Source organism: Chiloscyllium plagiosum, chromosome 32 (assembly GCF_004010195.1).
Source record: "Chiloscyllium plagiosum isolate BGI_BamShark_2017 chromosome 32, ASM401019v2, whole genome shotgun sequence".
NCBI classification, from domain to species: Eukaryota; Metazoa; Chordata; class Chondrichthyes; order Orectolobiformes; family Hemiscylliidae; genus Chiloscyllium; species Chiloscyllium plagiosum.
This window is the reverse complement of record NC_057741.1, coordinates 30138830-30162323: the sequence shown is the minus strand read 5'-3', so window position 1 is coordinate 30162323 and position 23494 is coordinate 30138830. Positions and strand designations below refer to the sequence as shown.

At 44.6% G+C, this 23494-nt stretch overlaps 1 protein-coding gene across 4 annotated transcripts in view; it reads right to left on the bottom strand.

Moving 5' to 3' along the window:
• Window positions 1-438: 438 nt before the first annotated feature.
• The window catches only part of lef1 (lymphoid enhancer-binding factor 1), a 151227-nt gene continuing 128171 nt past the window's right edge, over window positions 439-23494 (bottom strand). For 2 of the 4 annotated variants that reach the window (XM_043674328.1, XM_043674329.1), the window contains exon 10: window positions 440-3114. In XM_043674328.1, coding sequence (XP_043530263.1) covers window positions 2915-3114 — 200 coding nt within the window. In that variant the 3' untranslated portion in view covers window positions 440-2914. Of the gene's footprint in view, window positions 3115-23494 lie in introns of all 4 variants that reach the window. The other 2 variants (XM_043674327.1, XM_043674330.1) reach the window with 2 other exon arrangements.

Sequence of the window (23494 nt, the reverse complement as noted above, 5' to 3'; positions counted from 1 at the left end):
AATCTTCCTCAACATGGGCTGGATGTTTACACAGGAAGAGCTCACAGAGTCATAGAGATGTACAGCATGGAAACAGACCCTTCGGTCCAACTAGTCCATGCCGACCAGATATCCTAACCTAATCTAGTCCCATTTGCCAGCGATCAGCTCACATCCCTCCAAATCCTTCCTAAACATATACCCATCCAGATGCCTTTTAAATGCTGTAATTGTACCAGCCTCCACCACATCCTCTGGCAGCTCATTCCATACACGTACCACCGTCTGGGTGAAAAGGTTGTTCCTTAAGACTGACTGACAAGGCTTTTCAAGTGGACATTAACTATAAGATATGAAGATGCATCGAAGAGAACCTACAAGACTGTTTCAACATATTGTTTATTTCATTTTTAACTTTATTTTATTAAATCTCTTGCTATAAAGAACAATTTTGGAATTTTTGAATTAGAAGCCCTGTGTCACAAAATGAAACATCATCACCAGTGACTCCAATAGCAGTGAAAAGATGACATCAAGATGAAAACTCTCTTGAATTATGGCTCTGATGCTTCACTATGTGCTATTGTAAAAGCACAGCTCACAGGTTTGCTGGGTGTGTAATAACCATTAGTAGCAAGCGACTGGTACAAAATCAAGGCTTCACAGGGGTTCCAACTGGAAAAGAACCACATGATATCACAACCTCCCCCCCACCCCCCCTCCAAAACCCTGACACATAAAGTGACAGTGTGAGCTGGCGGAGATCAGTGAGTGCTGTAGGTCACACGTGTTGGTGAATACGTAACTGAAGCTTTGCTTTCTGATTTCAAAGCTGACAAGACATTGGAGATGAGTTGATGGTAACAGTTTTAGTTTATTGTATCCCTTACGATTCCAAAGAAATGCCAAACAGGGAGGGTGGGGGGGGGGGGGGGGGGGAAGGGGGGTTACTCTTGCCAGGAAGGCTTTCCTGTCTGCTTCAAATAAAAACACTTGGCTTCCTGCATAGGAAAGGCCCTTTAGGCTTCAAGCCAGCAAGTTCACAGCAATAAGGCAACACACACGTTTATATAAAGCTGCTTCCCATTAGCAGCAAGGAGTGTACTTCCTCACTGGAAGAAATGTGATTTCTGTCAGAATTTTCAAATCTTCTGCACCCAGAAACGCTGTCCTTCAACGTCAACGGGTAGGTCTGGTTCTTGAATTGGAGCCTTTGTTTCCTAAACAGAGTCCTAACCTTGAGCAGGATCAAAGTGCATTGTGCCAGCTGTCTCTGCTTTTTTTGGGGGTTTTGCAATGAAAGATGTTTTCTCTTTTCTTGCCCACTATCAGGATTTGGATGTCACTGATAATGCCTATTCAGGCACTCTGACCCCCCTAATAAAGGTCACTTCAGAGGGCTGGTTTGAGTCAACCATAATGGGTCTGGGATTGGAGTCACGTGTGAACCAAAATACATACAGAAGAGAAATTGTCTTCTTTCTAGGGCATGACTGAAAATAGTTAGATTTTTATGATAATCCTAACATTGTTTGGTCACTTTTATTGACAACTGCTTGCTATTTTTCTGGTGTTTTATTAAATATGAACTCAAATTGCCATGACAAGCTCTAAATTCCCGGCATCTCAGATTAGTTGAAGGTCTCTAAATGACTAACCCAGTAACATAACCCTTTATACTCCCTTATGTCACAAAAGCAACATTATAGTGCCTCCATGTGAACAAAGGATAAACCACACTAAAATATTTTTTAAAAAAACAGCTTTTGACTTTATTTTTTAAAATTTCAAATCTGCTTTAAAAGGAATAAGTATCATGATACAGCTCCTGAGAAAGCTTACTTAAGAATTCCCGCTGTGTCTGCAATGTGAAAGATATTTCTTTGCTACAAATCTGTCCCTTCAGTTCAATCAAAACACTCATTAAATGAAAAGACACCATTTAATATTTTGTTCCAGTTTTTTTTCCTTTCTACCTTTTTAAATAGAACAATGTCCTGCAGCAGTTCTGAAGAAGGAGCATTGGTGTCCTAGAGTGATAGAACCTGGTCCATAAGCCCTCGATTGTAGGTTAATACTGTGGCCCTGACCTTACAGGGCCACTGTGTGGACCAATGCACCTTCTGGGAGCATGGGTGGAGGGGTACAACATTGGCTGCCCCGAATCAACACCCATTGAAGCGCATCTCCCATTTACCATGGATGTTGGTATCACCATCCTGTTAAGTGCAATTGTGATTACAAATGGATCAGAACCAAATAGAGCCAGGGCGTGATAGCGGACAAAGTGGGGAACTTTATAAATGTCCTTTCAGCCAAACAAGGTCATGGACGCCTATATTACACATTGGTCTTAGCTTACTGCAATCTCAATTTAGGTCGCCTTTCTTCTTAAAGTCAGGTGTATGCGCACTGTAGCAGGGAGTTGAAAAGCCACTTGGGGATAGAGCTTCCACATCAAAACAAAAAGTATTTCCTTAAGGAAAAAAAGGAAGACCCAACTCTCAATTCCGCCCTACAGCACACATGCAGAGTGACTCCTTGGATGGAGCACGGAAAGCCCAGCACTCTCCTCTGTGTTTAAATGGAAACTGGGAACAGGGTGCATTGCAAAAACAAAAGCATGACCGATGTGGTGAGAGGCTCCCGCTTCGAGTGGGAAAGAGAGAAGGGGGGAAGGTGGGGGTCATCTGGAGTCGAACTGGGCATGTCCAACAGTACGATCAAATGAATACAACAGTCTTGGCAGCAGCCCAGTTGCTCAAGTCATTGAGTGATCAAGTTCCCAAACACAAAGCTCCCAAAATTCCGAGTCCTGGAGCTTCCTGCCACTCAGAATGGACGGCTTCAGTCGGGCGAGTGTTTGTTTTTTTTTATTAATTATTATTCTGATTAAGTATTTGGTGTTTGCGTGTGTCAGTTTTCAGGTGGGCTGCTAGATGGAGCACCACTTGGAAGTGAGACGTTCCATCTCTGGTGGAGGAGGGAAAAAACTGACATCGTCGGGCTCGGCCCACTTGGCTTGCGCCTTCTGCTGGCTGATGATGGAACAGCGCTGCTGACAATCGCGGAGTAGTCTGTGCCCCAACCCATCCTGCTCTCCTGGCTGCAGGAGTAGGAGCTTTGGTGAGTGGCCTGTGAGAAGGAAATAAACAAGTGAATATTCGGGGAGGCAAGAGTCATCCAAGAAAGAAAATACAAACTTTAATCACTTCTTTTCTTATACCGCCGGGGGGGGAGGGGGATTAAAGAAAAAAAAACCCCGCAAAACTCCCCACCATTATTTTCAGAAGCAGAACGGGGTCAGGATTTTGCCCTGCTACCTCTCTGCTCTCCCCCTAGCTCTTCATCTTCATCTTCTTCTTCTTCCTCTCCTTCCGTCTTTTCCACTCCAACATCCTCCTTGGCCACTGTCACATGTTGAGATAGGATTCCTCAGGCACCAATGGCTGATAATTGTGTGAGAGGGTGGGGGGAGGGGGGCAGGCTATTCCTTCACCAAAGGCATCACAACATAGTCCAACCCCAGTCCGAAGGCACGCACTCCCCAATAGGAGTCACTGGAGAATGTTGAGGAGCAATAAGAGATCAACCAGCAGCAGGAGTAGGCCATTCAGACCATCAAGCAGGTTCCACCATTCAGTGTGATCTTCAGCTCCAAGTCCACTCACTCCCCATATCCCTTTACTCTCTGCGAAACCAAAATGCTGTCTTGGAATATGTTTCAGGCTATGATTTGGCATCCACAACCCTCTGAATTCAGAGATTTGCACAACCCCTTGAGTGAAGGAATTTCTCATCTCAGTTCCAAATTATCCCAAGACTGTGGCCTCATAGTCTAGATTCCCCAGTTAGGGGGAAGCAACCTCTCAATGTCCACCCCCTTCACACCCTTAATAAGACCCTCTCTCATTCTTCTATACACTAGACAACATTGGCTAAACTGACTCAACCTCTCAATATACAAGGATGCTCACAGACCAGGGACCAATCTAATGAACCCTGACTGATACCGTCCTGCACTCTTCAAGCCTAACCTGAGGTTAAGTAACTCAGCTCAAGCAGCAGATTTGAATATTAAACTGAGATATTTCACAACGTTCCTTAGTAGGAGATCATCTCTCAATACAGAGTTACACAGTAAGCTAGCTTTGATTAGTTTTCTGGTCTCTGTCAGGATAATTAGACAATAGGGAAAATAACATGTATCACTGCAGGCCCAACCATGCATTTCACCCTCTGATTCATTTGTGTGGCTCTGATCTCTTGTTAATTAAGAGCCAAAGGAACAAGGAAGGTCCAAGGTTCAGATCCTGGTTGTTAGAGTTGGTTGCTTTCTGGAGCTGTTAGTGGAGCTGTTTCAATTAGCCTTGACATCGCTGGGCTGGAAAATCAGCCAAGGTTCCTGCTGCTCATTACGCTCCCTCCGCTGTCCCGAGGGGAGTGCTGCATTGTCAGAGGTGCTGTGTTTCGAATACGATGCTAAACTAGGCCACGCCTCTTCTCCCAGGTAGATGGAAGGACAGCAGCCGACCTGACCAATACCAAAGTGGTGGATTGAGGGAGGGGTCAAGTCAGTTCTCCCTCTCATCCCAGTAAGCATTATTTGAAGAAGTGAACCTTCCAGCTTTTTCTGGACAACATTCCCTGCCAAACCAACACCCAAAACAGGTTATTCAACTTACTGCTGGAAAGCAGATTGTAACATTCTGAGGATGTGAAAGTTTATATATAAATGAAAGTCTTGGTGCATGTCCCACTGTTGACAGCATTTGAGGGTTGGATAGACACATTTCTGATCTTTCAGGAATCCTGGAAGGGGGCAGGAAAGTAAAATTAAAGTCCAAGATCTGCCAGGATGGGACTGAATGATGCAGCCAACTCAACAGGCTGAATGGTCTACTCCTGTTTCTATCTCTTGCAGTTTTTTTTGTTTCATCCACCCATTGATTCCATCCCCCCCCCCCCACCCTCAACAATATCTCACTGCGCGTTTGCAAGTGACTGTCGGAACATACAGATTTAAGGTTTTCAGTTGATCCTTTCATAGACCTACAGCCTAACCTCTGCCATCACTTACCTTAGAAAGCCATATGCAAATGGGGCAAAGACACAACGTAGGACACAGCTACAGTGATCACTAAAATTATTAATCAGATCAACCAACTCATTTAAAAGAACAAACCAAATAGCAAGGGTTCATTACTCAGTTGAGATGGGGGAGATTATGATAAACCTGATCAGGATCTTCATTCGACTGCTTTTGTACAGTTTTGGTCTCTGTCTGTTTAATGAGAAAATATATGGAAGCATTGGAAAGATATTTTATTATTATTCATAGATGGGATATAGGTGTCACTGGGCCAGCATTTGTTGCCATTCTCGAATTGGCCTGGAGAATGCTGTGGTGAGCTGCCTTCTAGAACCCATGCAGTCCATGTGACGTAGGGACACCCATAGTGTTATTAGAGGGGATTTCTAGGATTTTGACCCAGCGACAGTGAAGGATTTATTCACAAGTCAGGACAGTGTGTGGCTTGGAGGTGAACTTGCAGGCAGGTGGTGATGTTTGAATATGGACGCTGTCCTTGTCCCCTTTGGGGTGGGGGGGTAATGGGTTTGGAAGTTGCTCTCAAAGGAACCTTAGGGAGTTTCTGCAGCGTATCCTGCAGATGGTACACACTGTTTCCAACATGCCTTTCCGGTGAAAGGAATGAATGTTGAAGGTGGTGAATGTTTGACTAATCAAGCAGGTTACTTTGCCCAGAGGATAGTGTGCAGTTTCTTGAGTGCCGTTTGAGTTGCTCTCATCCAGGAATGTGGGAAGCATTCCCTCTCAATCCTGAATTGTGCCTTGTAGATGGTGAGCAAACTGCTGGGAAATCAGAGGGTGAGTTACTCGCTGCAGGATTCCTAGCCTCGGACCTGCTCTTGTAGCCACAATATTTATATAGTGCAAAAAGAATTTCAATGATTGGTATCAGAACTGAGTGGATCTAATAGTCAAACTGGGTTTCTTTTCTTAAAACCAAGCTGAGAGATGACCTGATTAAGAGCTCTTTAAAATATTGAAGAGGTAGACATAGAAATGTTTCTGTTGGTAGGGAATTTGAAGAATACAGCCAACATCTCATATCCTTACTCATAACTCAGTGGAAATTCATGTTGTCACCCAGAGACTGGTTAGAATGTGGATCTTGTGACCAGTAGAAGCAGTCCAGGTGAACAGCATAGATGCTTTTCAGGGGAAAGTAGATAAACTAGACTCCATTGATATTTGGATGAAGTATGGTACAAGGAGGTCTGTGTGAACATAAACATTGGCATTGACCAGATGGACCGAATGGCTTGTTTCTCTGCAGTTAGTCATAGAGTCATAGAGATGTACAGCATGGGAATAGACCCTTGGATCCAACCCCGTCCATGCTGACCAGATATCCCAACCCAATCTAGACCCACCTGCCACCAGCACCCAGCTCATAACCCTCCTAACCCTTCCTATTCATATACCCATCCAAATGCCTTTTAAATGTTGTAATTGTACCAGCCCCCACCACTTCCTCTGGCAGCTCATTCCATACACGTACCAACCTCTGTGTGAAAAAGTTACCCCATAGGTCTCTTTTATATCTTTCCCCTCTCACCCTAAACCTATGCCCTCTAGTTCTGGACTCCCCGACCCAAGGGAAAAGACTTTGTCTATTTATCCTATCCACGCCCCTCATGATTTTATAAAGCTCTATAAGGTCACCCCTCAGCCATCTTAAGTAGCTTGAAGTGATGCATCAATACTTGTCAGAGAAGACTTATAAATGAAAGACTCCTCTCCCAACAAAGGATCGTGTCTTGGGGATAGGTGAACACAATGAAGGGCTGTCACTAATGAAGGAAGGAAGTGAGTTTTGCTCACCAGTCCCACTGGGTGTCTTAAACCCCTTCAGCTATTCCACACATTTCTCAGCTTCAGTGCGAGCTGGTGGGAAGCCTCCAGTAATTTTGGATACTTAAGAGAAATGTGTCTCATAAGTTCTTGAACCTCCCTGGCTCTGGATTACAAAGAACATTCCTTCAGGAGAGCTGTCCCAATCAATACCCCTCCAATTAAAAGACAAGAAACCTTCAGCCTCAGGAACTAAAGTATCCCTGATTAAACCAATGTTTCAGCGAGACCAGGATGGGAACTTTTACACAACTAAATCATTAGAGGCCGAACCATTGTTGGAAATTATAAACAAATCTCTAAAAATGGCTGCCATGTTTTCTCTTTGGGATCATATTTTCATTCTTAGGTAACAGACTGGTCATCCCGGGCCCTCTATATTGCCCTCCATCAGCCCAATTCAATTATTGTGTAGAATTGCCCGTGATTCAGAATTAAGTTACATCCCTGATCAACAGTTCAGTTTTATTGCTGCAGTGTTGCTGCGTTCTACAGGCACTTACATGATTTGTTCAGTGTAAGTAGTCCAGTGCAGTACAAAGGGACAGTGTTGCCAGCCTTCCAATGAGGGGCGAACCCAAAGGCCCTTCTCCTCTCTCACGCAGATGAAGACAATCCCAAGTGTGAAGAACTGCAGGTTATTCCTGGTTCCTTGGTCCACATTTATCTCCCGACCAACATCACTAAACATTGCTTATTTCATCATTCGCCCATTTTCTCTTTGTGGGGTCTGGTTTGCACAGACTGACTGCTGTTTACAACCCTGGCACTTTACTGCAAGTATCATTTGTTGGCATTCAAGTAATTGAAATCATGCAAGTCACCATGTAAATGCCAGGTCATTCTCAATGATGACGATGGAGATCTGAAATGTCAAGGCTAACCCACCAAAGAGCTGAAAGGAGGAGCAAATTATTGCAGATGCTGGAATCTGTACTGAAAACAAAACAAAATGCTGGAGATCACGGTGGGTCAGGCAGCATCCATGGAGAGAGGGCAAGCTCACTTTTTGAGTCTAGATGACTCTTCATCAGGGCTGACACGAAGTGTGGAGGAGGCAACATTTATGCTACAGTGGGGAGGGGGAGTGGAGTGCTGGGGGAGAGAGGGAGTTGATGGAGTGGGTTAAGTGATCAGAAAGTGAGAATGGTAGAACAATGGTGTGTCTAACTACCAGATTGGAAAGAACAGACAGTCCCATCGGGTTGGGGGGAGGGCAGAGAGGACATGGTGACAGGGAATACAACAGGTAAAGTTAAATGAAAGGGAAGGAATGGGAGTGTGTTCCCAATCTGAAGGTGTTGAACCCAATATTAAGTCCAGAAGGTTGTAAAGTGCCCAATCTGAAGATGAGATGTTGTTCCTCCAGTTTGTGCTGCGATTCACTGCAGCATTGCAGCAGGCCCAGGACAGAAAGGAGGGCATACCAGCAGGGAAGGTGGCATACCAGCAGGGTACTGTGTTAAAATGACCGGCTACAGGAAGGCTGGGGCCTTGTGCATGAACTGGAAGTGTCCTGCAAAGCTGTCACTCAGTTTGAATTTGGTTTCTCCAGTGTAGAGTTGGCCACATTCGGTGCAGTGAACGCAGTAGAACACAGAGTCATAGAGATGTACAGCACAGAAACAGACCCTTCGGTCCAACTCGTCCATGCTGACCAGATATCCCAACCCAATCTAGTCCCACCTGCCAGCACCCGGCCTATTTCCCTCCAAACCCTTCCTGTTCATATACACCTCCAGATGCCTTTTAAATGTTGCAATTTTACCAGCCTCCACCACTTCCTCTGGCAGCTCATTCTATATCCGTAAGACCAGATTGGAGGAGATACAGGTGAAATGCTGCTTCACGTGGAAAGGTGTGAAAGGACCTGGGATGGGGGGGGGGGTCACCAAGAGATTTAACATTTTCCTTTTGACCTGAATGCTGCTACACTGCTTGAAAAAGGGGTGGGTCAAGCTGGGGAAGTGCAGGATGCGCTTGGTATTCTGTTGATCTTTGGGCTCAGGGCAGCTGCAACTTTGAGCCTCCAATCAGACCAGGAATCAATCGCAGAGGGGACAAGAAAGAATCTGCGACATTTAAGTTCCCCGTTTGCCGTCTGGGTCTTCTTCAAAACACCTCCAGCCAGAAAGAAGTCGGCAAGCTATCAGTCACAGTGTTTTTATATAAACACCATATGTGATATTTCTAAATTATTTTATACATATTTAATAAATGATCCAGTCTCGTTTTAATAGTGCGAATCAATAACATTTTCCAAATACAGTTTGCCTAAAGCATTTTGAAATTCACAAGTTAGTTACTTAAAATGCAACTGACATTTTCTGCAGATTATAAATCGGCAGGAAAATAGATTATAAATTTTGTAAATATACTATTCTTTAAAAAAAATCTTTGAACAGGACAAATAGTTATGAGGGGATTATTTATCTCAGTTATTAGTTTGTAAATTGGAAATCCCTGTGCTGTAAAGCTGTTTGTTTTACATGTAGCTCCCTTTATCATAAACATCTCGCCTTGGAACAGCTCCAGCGCCAGCAAATCTCCATCACAGCTCAGCATTGACTGATCATTGTCATTATTACTAATCATCATTAATATTGTGTGTACTATTGAGGTGGGGTGGGGAAGAACTGTTTGTACATTTACACACATTGTGCCATGCACTAATTATGCTTCATCATCTCTTGTATGTTTCCTATAAATAGTCATGATGTACAGCTCACAGATAGGGGTGGCACAGTGGCTCAGGGTTTAGCATTGCTGCTTTACAGTGCCAGGGACCTGGGTTCAATTCCACCCTCGGGCGACTGTCTGTGTGGAGTTTGCACATTCTCTCTGTGTCTGCGTGGGTTTCCTCTGGGTGCTCCGGTTTCCTCCCACAATCCAAAGATGTCTAAGTTAGGTGAATTGGCCATGCTAAATTGCCCAAGGATGTGTAGGTTAGTCAGTGGTAAATGTAAAGTAATCGGGGAATAGGTCGGGGTGGGTTACTCTTTGGAGGGTCGGTGTGGACTTGTTGGGCCGAAGGGCCTGTTTCCACACTGTGGGGAATCTATCATTCTAATTGCAGGGACTCCATGCTACGGAAGTGTTGGGGTTGGACTGGGATGAACAAAGTTAAAGGTTACATGACACCAGGTTACAGTCCAACAGGTTAACTTAAAATTTAAGATGAAACACCAGCGGTCCAAACGCTTGTGACTTCAAATAAACCTGCAGGAAGGAAACCTGCCAAGGAAGGTCTTTGTCAAGAGGCTTGAATCCAAACTCAAATGTACCCCTGGATTTCAGCAGTACTGTTAACCTGAAAGAGTCACAATTCCAACAATCCCGACTGAAGCAATGGACTGCTTCAGAGAACCTTCTTGTTAATTCCTCTCTAGATCAAAACTCCAGCAAACATGGTAAGCCACCAATGATTCCCTAACACACAAACAGGTAAAATAGTAATGGTAAGTCTTTCGTTATTTGAATAGACTGCCAAGAGTATCTCTGAACTGTGGAATTTTGTGTCTTTGCTCATGACCTGTAAACAGTCACTTTATTGTGAGGGTTGGAGGGTTTGGGCTGTAGGGAGAGGCTGAATAGGCTGGGGCTGCTTTCCCTGGAGCCCTGCAGGCTAAAGAGTGACCTTGTAGACGTTTATAAAATCATGAGGGGCAGAGACAGGATAAATAGACAAGAAGTTTTCCCTGGGGCTGGGGAGTCCAAAACTGGAGGCCACAGGTTTAGTGTGAGAGGGGAAAGATATAAAAGGGACCTAAGGGGCAATGTTTTCACGCAGAGGGTGGTCCATGTATGGAATGAGCTGCCAGAGGATGTGGTGAAGGCTGGTACAATTACAACACTTAAAAGGCACATGGATGGGTATGTGAATAGGAAGGGTTTGGAGGGATATGGGTCGGGTGCTGGCAAATGGGACTAGATTAATTTAGGATATCCAGTTCGCATAAATGAGTTGGACCAAAGGGTCTGTTTCCGTGCTGTACATCTCAATTACTCTATCTGTTTACAGGGGTTGGTGTGCTGAGGTACATTCTAAGTCACAAAGGCGTGTATAGAAATGCAATTCAAATTGATCATCTTACCACTTAGCAGTGAAAGAGGGCTCAACGCGTCCCTGTTTCACACATTTGACATCCCTTGTACCAACCAATCAGAATAATCAAGAAATATTTCACAGAGCACAAAACAGGACCCTGTTCTCTGCAAATTAGCCTCTAAAAGTGGGGGAAGGAAAGCCGGGTGACACTGTTTGCAGTCTTTATGAATAGTTGCTCCAATAACTGTTCTTGTCCACTGTTTTGTGATCTGCTTGCTAGCTTCAGGCTAGTGTCACAGACCCAAAGTGAATCGGCCAGTGAGCTCAGTGTCTGAGCCTCTACAGAGAAGCAGCAGCGACCAAGCTGATCCAATCTTGAAACAAAAAGATATCATTACAGCAACAATTGCTGCCATTCACGCAGGAAACAATGAGCCTTTGATTTTAGTCTGGGAGCTGTCGAGACGACTAAATAACAATTACACACTTACAGACTTCAACTGAGGATTACAGTGAAAGTCCAGGAACAGAGCCCTGTATTCCCCAGTTCTGAGAATCACAGGATTGTAATGACACAGTTTAGCCAACTGTGCCTGCACTGGCACTCTGAACATCGGTGCTAATCTCGTGCCTTTCCTCTGTTCTTATTTAAATGCCCTCTTGAATACTCTGATTGAGCCTGCCTCCACCACACTCCCAGACAGTCCATTCCAGACCCTAACTCCTCGCTGTGTGGAAAACTGCTTTCTCACCTCACATCTGCTTCATCTGCATAACATTTTCAAACTGCGCCCTCCATCTATTTACAAATGGGAACAGTTTCTCCATATCCACACTGTCCAGACTGTTCCCGACTTTGAAAACTTCTATCAAATCTCCTCTTCGTCTTGAACTCTCCAAGGACAATGGTCCTACAATGTGTCCATTGAATTCCTATAGCACCCTCCCAGAAAAGACACTCATACTTTTAACTGCCTGCAAAACAAACGATTCCAGTGCAGTATTTACCATAACCTTACCTTACAGCAGAGCTGGGTTATCAGGTAGAAGAACTGAAAAACTTCCATTTACATATTGCTTGTCAAGAACTTAGTAGAAAGTGAGGACTGCAGATGCTGGAGATCAGAGTCGAGAGTGTGGTGCTGGAAAAGCACAGCAGGTCAGGCAGCATCCAAGGAGAGGGAGATCGACGTTTTGGGCATGAGCCCTTCATCAGGAATGAGGCTTATGGGTCAGGCAGCTGAGAGATAAATGGGGGGGGGTGTTTGGGCGTTAGGTAGCTGAGAATATGATAAGTAGATGAAGGTGAGGGAGAAGGTGATAGGTGGGAGAGGATGGTGGAGCGGATAGATGGGAAAGGTGATGGACAGGTCAGGAGGGTGGTGCTGAGTTGGAGGCTTGGGACCTGGATAATGTGGGGGAAGGGGAAATGAGGAAACTGGTGAAATCCACATTGATCTGACATGGTTGCAGGATCCCAAGGTGGAAGATGAGGCATTCTTCCTCCAGGCATCAGGTGGTAATGGTTTGGCGATGAAAGAGGCCCAGGACCTGCATGTCCCTGGTGGAGTGGGAGGGGGTGTTAAAGCATTGGACCACGTGGTGGTGGGGTTGGTTGGTGTGGGTGTCCCAGAGATGTTCTCTGAAGTGATCCGCAAGTTGGCGTCTTGTCTCCCCAATGTAGAAGAGACCACATCGGGTGCAACGGATACAGTAGATGACATTGGTGGAAGTACAGGTAAGTTCAAGAACTTAGCTATAATTTAGGGGGAAAAAAACTGCAAATTTTCCCCCAGGAAGATCCCATAAATAGTCATACAATAATGACCGTGAAACTCCTACATTTGTCAGTGGGTGCCACCATGTATTTTCCTGGCAGGACAGTTCATAAAGTGTGCTGGCTCTGAACTTTCCACACGCTATCAGGAGACACAGCCAAACCCGGAACACCTCTAACCTCGAAAGGCAAGAGGGCTGTCAGTCAGCTACTGACTACTATTACCAAGATTTCCACAGTGTACACAGCCTGAATATAGTTCATCCCCGCCGTCACTATTCAGGGCAGTGGAATTGATACGAGCGCTTTTAAAGAGTGGGCGATTTGTGAACAACACAGTGCCATCAGCAGAAATAAGGCAGATGATGAGGTCATTGATGGATAGATATTGGCCATCTTTTCCATCTAAAGTACACACTGCAGCATAAAAATAGCCTGGTTAGGGAAGATCATGGTTTATTAGCGATGTCACTGAACTCATAGCACAGAGAGCCAGGTGGAATTTGAGTTCAACAAGTAAACTTGGAATTTAACATAGAACATAGAACGTAGAAAAGTACAGCACAGAACAGGCCCTTTGGCCCACGATGTTGTGCCGAGGTTTAATCCTAATGTAAAATATAATAACGTAACCTACGCACCCCTCAACTCACTGCTCTCCATTTGCCCATCCAGCAGTTGCTTAAATGTCTCTAATGACTCTGCTTCCACCACCACCACTGGCAACACATTCCATGCCTTCACAACTCTCTGCATAAAGAGCCTACCTCTGACCTCTCCTCTATACCTTTCCCCTAATATCTTAAAACTATGACCCCTTGTACCTGTCAATCCTGCCCTGGGGAAGAGTCTCTGGCTATTGACTCTATCCCATTATCTTGTATACCTCAATCAGGTCTTCTCTCTTCCTCCTTCTCTCCAGAGAGAAAAGTCAGAGCTTTTTCAACCTTTCTTCATAAGGCAAGCCCTCCAGTCCTGGCAGCATCCTGGTAAACCTTCTTTGCACCCTCTCCAAAGCTAATCTCAATGATGGTAACCATGAAAATACAACTGTAAAAACCCATCTGGTTCACTAAACAGGCATGCTCCCCCAGAAGTGTCTCCAGACCCATCAGAATATAGTTTCCCTTCAGTTTTCCCCTGAAATAGCCTCTCAAGGCACTTGGTTCAAGGGCAGTTAGGAATTGGTAACAAATGCTGGTCTTGTCCATAATCTTGTCCACAATCCATGAAACATTAAAGTGAAATAAAGCTTTGGCAGTCACAGTTAGTTCCTGTGCGTTTTCCATGCAAGCCTCCCTTTTCACGATCCTAGAGGGTACCTCACTTGCGCTAAAGGTGTTCCACACCAGGTTTAAATGGGTACCCAACCTCTCAAAAAGGGGCAAAATATAAACCATTCCTCCAGCCCTCACGCCTCCTCTCACCTTCCCTCACCCTCAGCAGAGTGCAATGCTCCTCAGCTCGCCAGTTCCTTTCCCTTCCCCTTTGTTTTTTCTCCACTTTGTAGCATTTCTTTCTTCCCCCGTAACCCCCACCCTCACATTTTGACTGCAAAGGGTCCATGACCCCCCTCAATAGAAATGATCCCTGACCCCCACCCAAATGGATCACTGACCCCCAACTCAAAAGGATCCCTGACCCCCAATCCAAAAGGATTCCTGACTGCAACCCAAAATGATTCCTGACCCCAACCCAAAATGATCCCTGACCCCTAACCCAAAATGATCCCTGACCCCCAGTCCAAAAGGATTCCTGACCCCAACTCAAAAGGATCCCTGGCTCCCAACTGAAAAGGATCCCTAAACCCCAACTCAAAATGATCTCTGACCCCCAAGCAAAAATGATCCCTGACCTCTAACCCAAAAGGATCCCTGACCCCCTACTGCAAAGGATCCATGACCCCCCCACTAGAAAGGATCCCTGACCCTTAACCCAAAAGGATCCCTGAACGCCAACCCAAAATGATTCCTGACCGCTAACCCTCAACTACAAAGAATTCCCGACCCCCTACTGCAAAGGATCCCTGACCCCCAACCCAAAAGGATCCCTAACCCCTTGTCAGGGAATAGACATGATCGCATCTGATCTAATCTCCACACTCCAGGTTCCAGACATCAGGGATTCCAAAGACTGATTTCAGTGGGAGGCGAGTGGTCATATAAATAGCCCACTGCCTCCAGGAACTGAGTATAGCTGAGTGGCTGCTGCTGTCAAAAAAAGGCAAAACGCTGGACTTGAAATTCCCACTGGCCTCTGTCGTGTTGAGAATCTAGGCCCCCATCTCAATGATGGTGATCATAAAATTACCATTGACTGCTCTAAAAGCATATCTGCCTCACTACTGTCCTTTAGTGAAGAGAATTGACCATCCTTACCTGGCCTGGTCTATGTTGGACAAGAGAGTCACAGGCTGGCCCAGCAAGCCACTCACCTCGAGGGCAATTAGGGATGGACAGAAAACACTGGCCTTGCCAGTGACAGGTACCTCCCATAAAAAAAGTTCAAAAGATGAAGAAACCAATGCCAAGTTTTGCAATTCAATTTTTCATACCAGTTGATACAGTCGATACACATAACTAAGTGCAAATAGATTACACAGGACAGGATCTGTACTATATTCCTGAAGATAGGCTCCAACAGCCACCTCCCGTGCCCATAGAAGTGGTGCTTTCAGCTCTGTCATTAACTAGGGTACACAATACCTCACCAGCTTTCCCTTCACAAATGAGCCAACATGAGGATCACTGCTAGTGAGCGAGCCTGTATTTACATTAATAAGCACTAACGAGAGACAATGTTCTGGTCAGAGCTAAGATTCATTGCTTCTCGCCACCACTATTCTTTCATTTGATGGTGTTTCACAGTTATCCCTTCGCCGTCCACCATATTGATCACATTGATTAATAAACTCACTCTGGCTAATTTCTTGGCTGGCCTCAAGAAGCTGAGCAGTGTGTGAAGTAAATGCCATGTATAGAGTCCTTTAATGTTCGATGTAACAGCTCACCCAGAAAGTCAGCACCTTGGTACATCGACTTGAGTGTCTGCCTTGACGCTTATACTTGAGCTCTGTTTTGGTGCTTGACCAAGGAACCTTGTGACTTGGAGGCAAAGGACTCAGCCGCAGAATTGGCTGCTCAATGGTAAGTCTTTAAAATGAAATCAAACGACGATTCATGAATGCTTGACAACATTGGCTTACGACAGTTCTAAAGTCACATAGATTTTCAATGTTTCCACCCTGTGGCAATGGGAAGCAAAGGTACATGCAGGAAATCTAGCGAACACAGAATATTTCCTTTCGCTTCTTGATAACGTTCTGGGAGCGTTGAGATTTTGTAACCAGTGGGGAGAAAGCCAAAATATAGAGACAGATGTAGAGAGTGGGCAAGCATCAAAGTACAATATAGGTGGCATCAGGATACAGCTCACTGGGGAGACTGTGACAGCTGTAGGTAGAGATGAACATCAGGCACGTTGCCTGTGACTACAGGGGTGTGTGTGTGTGTGTGAATAGAAACAGTAAGAGAAAACACTGAATCAAAACAGAAAGAAATGCAGTTGCTGGAATTCAGAAACAAAAACAGAAATTGCTGGAAAAGTTCAACAGGTCTGGCAGCATCTGTATAGAGAGAGAGAGAGAGAGAGAGAAGGAACAGTTCTGAGGAAGGGTCACTGGACCCAAAACTAAGGAAGGGCAAACTTTCCTCATTCCTGAAGAAGGGCTAATGCCCGAAACGTCGATTCTCCTGTTCCCTAGATGCTGCCTGACCTGCTGCGCTTCTCCAGCAACACATTTCCATCTCTGATCTCCAGCATCTGCAGACCTCATTTTCTCTCCAAAACGTCAACTCTGATTTCTCTCCATAGACCTGCTGAGCTTTTTCAGTTTTTGTTTCTGAATTCCAACAACTGAGTTCTTTCTGTTCTTTTCATTCATTGTTTACTCTTGCTGTTTCCTCCCTCCAATAGCATGTACGTGTATGTGCACACACAGACACACACAGACACACATGCACACACACCGACACGCACACTGACACACACAGACACATACACACAAACACATACACACCATGACACACACACCTTGACACACACAGACACACAAACACACATTCAGACACACAGACACAGACACAGACACACACAGACGCAGACACACACAGACGCAGACACACACAGATGCAGACACACACAGATGCAGACACACATACAGAATAATTTCTACTTCTGTAACCAATCACTGCAATATTCGAGACTCAATGTCTTTAGACCCAATGGCTTCGGTGGGGCCACATTGATTTTTAAAGTGCCGTTTTTTCATTCCCTTTCATTGGCGATGACCCGTCAGGGCTCCAGTGCTGTTGAAATCTCAGGCCAGCAGCTAGTGGGCAGGTGTGAGTGCAGAGAGGCAATTCCACTGTGGGGGGAAGTACAATAGCCAATCCCTGCTGGGTAGCTGCAAATGCACCACTTGCCTGTGATCTGGACCTTGTAGAGTTTAATTCAGATAAATGCGAGGTGCTGCATTTTGGGAAAGCAAATCTTAGCAGGACTTATACACTTAATGGTAAGGTCTTACGGAATGTTGCTGAACAAAGAGACCTTGGATTGCAGGTTCATAGCTCCTTGAAAGTGGAGTCGCAGGTAGATAGGATAGTGAAGAAGGCGTTTGGTATGCTTTCCTTTATTGGTCAGAGTTTTGAGTATAGGAGTTGGGAGGTCATGCTGCAGCTGTACAGGACATTGGTTAGGCCACTCTTGGAATATTGCGTGAAATTCTGGTCTCCTTCCTATCAGAAAGATGTTGTGAAACTTGAAAGGGTTCAGAAAAGATTTACAAGGATGTTGCCAGGGTTGGAGGATTTGAGCTACAGGTAGAGGCTGAACAAGCTGGGGCTGTTTTCCCTGGAGCGTCGGAAGCTGAGGGGTGACCTTATAGAGGTTTACAAAATTATGAGGGGCATGGATAGGATAAATAGACAAAATCTTTTCCCTGAGGTCAGGGAGTCCAGAACTAGAGGGCATAGGGATCCTCAGTTGAGGAAGAAGGTGGACATTTGAAGGTAGCAAAATCAGAACAGATGTGACAGAGGTGGAGGAATTGGGAAAATGGAATAGAGTCTTTACTGGAAGCAGAACTTGAGGATGTATAGTCAAGGAGACCATGGGAGTCGGTTGGTTTGTCATGGAAAGGAGAAAAGACAATGATGGTGGTTGTGTACAGGCTTCCCAGCAGTTGTCAGATGCTGGAAAGAAAATAAATCAAGAGATAGAAGAGACAATTAGAAAGGCATGATTACAGTATTCACAGGGGCTTTAATAGGTGGACAGCCTGGGAAAGTCAGGATGGTAGCAGATCTCAAGAAAAGGAATTCACAGGATGTTGACAAGATAGCTTTATTTTGGAGCAGCTTGAGGTAGAGCCCACGAGGGAATAGGCAATTCTGGATTTGGTGATGTGTAATGAGGCAGACTTGATTCGGGAACTTAAGGTGATGGAACCCCTAGGGAGCAGTGACCATAAAACGTTAGAATTCATCACGCAATTTGAAAGGGAGAAACTGTAATCAGACGTAATGGAATTACAATTGAGTCAAGGTAACTACAAAGACATGAAGGAGGAGCTGGCCAGAGTTGATTGGAAGGGGAGCCTACAAGGGAAAATGGTGGAACAGCAATGGCAGGAGTTTCTGGGGGTGATTCAGGAGGCACAGCAGAAAGTCACCACAATGAGGGGATGACAAGGTAACCATGGCGAACAAAGAAAGTCAGGGACAGCGCAAAAGCAAATGAAAAGGCATATAATGTGGTGAAGATTAGTGGAAACCAAAACATTAGTGGAAAGCCTTTAAAAACCAACAGAGGACAACTAAAAAGAAATAAGGTGAAAGAAGATGAAATATGAAAGTAAGCTGGACAGTAATATAACAGAAGATTCAAAGAATTATTTTTAGATATATAAGTAAGAGAGAGGCAAGACAGTGGACAGTTGAAAATTGAGGCTGGAGAAGTAGTAATGGGGAATAAAGAAATGTTGGAGGAACTGAATGGGTACTTTGCTTCAGTTTTCACAGTGGAAGACCCCAGCAGTATACCAGAACCTCAAGAGAATTGGGGGCTGAGGTGAGTGTAATGGCTAACAATAAAGAGGAGGTGCTGGGGAAACTGAAAGATCTGAAGGTTGATAAATCACTTGGACCAGAGTTGTAAAGGAGATAACTGAGGAGATTGTAGAGACATTGGTGGTGACCTTTCAGGAATCACTGGAGTCGGAGAGTCTCAGCATGGAAACAGACCCTTCGGTCCAACCCGTCCATGCTGACCAGATATCCCAACCCAATCTAGTCCCACCTGCCAGCATCCGGCCCATATGCCTCCAAACCCTTCCTGTTCATATACCCATCCAAATGCCTCTTAAATGTTGCTATTGTACCAGCCTCCACCACTTCCTCTGGCAGCTCATTCCATACATGTACCACCCTCTGTGTGAAAACGTTGCCCCTTAGGTCTCTTTTATATCTTTCCCCTCTCACCCTAAACCTATGGCCTCTAGTTCTGGACTCCCTGACCCCAGGGAAAATACTTTCTCTATTTATCCTATCCATGCCCCTCGTGATTTTATATACCTCTATAAGGTCACCCCTCAGCCTCCGACGCTCCAGGGAAAACAGCCCCAGCTTGTTCAGCCTCTCCCTGTAGCTCAAATCCTCCATCCTGGCAACATCCTTGTAAATCTTTCCTGAACCCTTCCAAGTTTCACAACATCTTTCCGATAGGAAGGAGACCAGGATTGCACGCTGTAAAATGCTTCTCAGGAAGCATGCCTCCAAATTTTCTCAAAACTCGCTAGCATGCCTACAAGTTCATTACAGAACAATTTCAACAGAGAATGAGGCTATTTGGCCCATCAGCTCTCTGCAAGCACATCTTCTCTTGATCTCCCCCTTTCTGAGTTTTCTTCACCCCACACCCCCCATTGGCCAATTCCCCCTCTTCAGGAAATTATCCAACTCCCTTTTTCAAAGTCATGGTTGAAGTTGCCTCCCTTATCCATCCAGGAAGTGTGTTCCAGATCCCAACCCTTCGCTGTTTAAAAAGGTTTCTCCCCTCTTATTTTTTTGCTGTCCACTTTTCAAAACATTGTTTCTTGCATAGAGAGCTGGAGCAAAACCCTCCCTTTCCCCACGAGCTGCCAGAGAAAGTGGTGGATGCGGGTGCAGTTACGACATTTAAAAGACATTTGGATAAGTTCGTAAATTGGAAAGGTTTAAAGGGATACAGGACAAACACAGGCAGGTGGGACTAGTTTAGTTTGGGAACATGGTCAACCTGGACTAGTTGGAGCAAAGGGTCTTTCTCCATGTTCTATAACTCTATGGTTGCAGTGGTTCCAGAAGGCAATACACTACCACCTCCTACAGGGGAAATTAGGAATCGCAACAACCACTGGGCTTGCTGATTATGGACATATTCCATGAAAGAATGAAGACAAAAGTTGAATTAGATTAAGAGGATGTAGGAACAACTGAAGTAAGCTCAGTGTGCAATGGGGAGATTTCAAAACAGGCACCAGCAAATTCATTTCCACCCCCCCTCCCCCCAACTCTTTCCATTGGTGTCAAATGGCAGCTTGGAAAATAGGCATCAATTCACTGCTGCCTGTGCTGTGTCATTAGTCAGAGCAAATTCGATCCCTAAAAATGTTTCATAAATCTACTTTCATAAATCTTCATTCATTAGATAACAGCTTCCAAATCTGCTCCCACTATCCTTTAGAAGGACAAGGGCAGCACCCCCTGCAAGTTCCCCACCAAGCCACTCACTGTCCTGACTTGGAAATATATCCCTGTTCCTTCACTGTCACTCGGTCAAAAACCTGGTACACTCACAAAATGGCATTGTGGGTCGACCTATAGCACATGGACTGAAGGTAGCTTACCACCATCTTCTTTAGGCCAACTAGGGATGGGTAATGATAGCTGGACCAGCCAACCACACTCACATCCTTTGCCTGAATCTTTTAAACATACCCCCAAAAAAAATTGATTTCGAGAGTATTCTGACTTGATTGCACTTTCAGACCACTGAAGAGAGCCAGTGGCAACATCACGGAAAATGCTCAACCCAGAGATAAGATACGCACACTATTTTTCAGAGCTGGTTTCCTTTGTGGAAACTGTTGACTGACTTTCGCTTAAAAAATAAATTCTAGGTCCCAATTCAGGACCGATTACTCCTCATTTGGATGCTGGGCGATGCTTGAGTAAGTTCCAGCAAACCCAAACATGTCCTTGTTACCTTCAGAGGGAGACACATTTGCATAAATTCAGGGACTGGAACCAATCCGTGGCATTCTCAATGGGCAGCCACACTGGGAAAGGCTCGAGGGGGAATGACAGCAAGAGAAAAGACAGAGAAACATTGAAACAAATAGCATGTCCAGTGGAGGAAAGCAATAGGTGACCATAAGCTTGTAGATAGTGCATAGAGGGAAGGCAGAATCACAATAAAGAATAAATAAAAGAGGGAAGGAAAGAAAACAGAAAGAATAATAAACACACTAGACACCTCTCTTCCAAAATGCTGTAATGTGATAGTCGATACATGAAAATAAATCCTCAAAAAATGTCACCCCCGTGACACCCAACCTACAGCTTTCCGTCTTCTAGCCTGGGCATCAGGCAACAGGAACAAGTATCCTTATGTCGGCTAATTTCCACTGATGTACAGGCACAAAAGCCAATGCTCCAAGATCATTTCACTGTGCAGTTTGAGTCCGGATGTTAACGGGGCAACAATCTCAATGGATAGTACAATATGCATTTGTTCAGGCATTTTCAAAGAACAGGGAGGCTTTGAAGGATGAAGTGCTCAGTGTGGAAAAAGGGGCTGGATTCTTTCTCATCTCAATACAAGAAATCTTTAGTTCCAAAACCAAAAAAAAAATTAAGGCAAAGAGATTTGTCCATTTATTTTTTCTTCAGTCAAACTGTGGCTGTCAGGGACTAACGAACCATTATTCTACCGCAAGTAATGTGCCTTTCTCCATCAAGGTCCACTTTCCAAGTCTTCCGTCATCCCAATTTCTCTGTACTATTCTCTGCCCTGGACAAGGGTCCAGCTTGTTTAGTGATTCCCCCCTTGGTCAAATAGTCCACCTGGATTTAACAGCTGGGCAGGATGGGTCAAAATCCACCTTGCTCGAATATTTCAGAACAAAGGCAGGGCTGAGCTCAGAAATAGCAACTTGGTCTATAGTTGTATGTTATCATTCCTGAACAATTTTATCAATTTTAGAGATTTAAATAAACACTTCCCTGTTATGGCAATGATTCTGAAAGCAGCAAAGTGCAGAAAAGGCCATTACTTTCAGATTGAAGGCTGTTTTTACGAGTTGCTTTACTTTTCGCTCATTAGCCGACGTAAGGATACTTGTTCCTGTTGCCTGATGCCCAGGCTAGAAGACGGAAAGCTGTAGGTTGGGTGTCACGGGGGTGACATTTTTTGAGGATTTATTTTCATGTATCGACTATCACATTACAGCATTTTGGAAGAGAGGTGTCTAGTGTGTTTATTATTCTTTCTGTTTTCTTTCCTTCCCTCTTTTATTTATTCTTTATTGTGATTCTGTTTCTATTGTCCTAAACGTTCTGATGTCTGATTGACCAAATAGGAATGAATCTGGTGTAATGCAGTGTTGAAATTTCTGTACTTGTTATGGTTTTTAAAATAATGTTTAATTCATGGGATGTGAGCATCACTGGCTGGGCCTACATATATTGCCCGTCCCTATGTGCCTTTGAGAAGGTGGTAGTGAGTTGCCTTCTTGATCGACAGCAGTCCATGTATTGGACGAGGACCCATAATGCTGTTAGGGAGGGTACATCAGGATTTCAATCCAGCAACAGGTGATATATTTCCAAGTCAGGGCGATGAGAGGCTGGGAGGGGAATTTGCAAGGGGTGGTGTTTCCAAGTATCTGCTGCCTTCAACCTTGTAAGCTAGTGGCCACATCTCTGAAAAGGGCTATCTAAGGAGGCTTGGTGATTTGCTGCATCACACCCATCAAACACAATGGAGTCCGGAGGGAGTGGGAGAGAGAGTAGTGATGCTAATATGGTGAGAGTGGCTGCGATAATTTTTTTCTCATATGGGAGCTTTATAAATGTAAATGGGCACAAGGAGGATAAAGAGTCAAGGAAAATAACGTACAAGAGCTCTCTGAATGGCATACGTCCCCCACTATATGAGAAGGAGTGTCTCTACTTCAGGCCCTGTTTTCTATCTGATCACTCCTAGACTAGGGAGCACTGGAACCATGGAACTCTCTGTTGTGTTGTGTCTCACAGCTTAGTATTCAGAGCTATGCTCACGATATTATGATACATGACCTTATGATCCAAAGGTCTCAGTCACCATCTTACTGGAGATCACCTGAAGCATGACCTATGATGGATGAATGCTACTGTTTGTAACTGAATATCTTAGTGTTATCACAGACCCTGAAGTAAATGTAATTTGTGTTAATATCATGAACTGTAGTAAATATCTATTGAACTTCTCAGTCAGTACTAGATTACCCAAACCTGGTTCTTATGTTAAGGGAGCTAATGTAAGTATTGCCTCATTAGGTACAAATACCCTGTTGAAGGCAGAAATCGACATGGGGGAACAGATCACTTATACCCCCAGCTGCCATCCAAAGTGGATATGAAAGGAGCAGCCATTGCTGGGATGACCT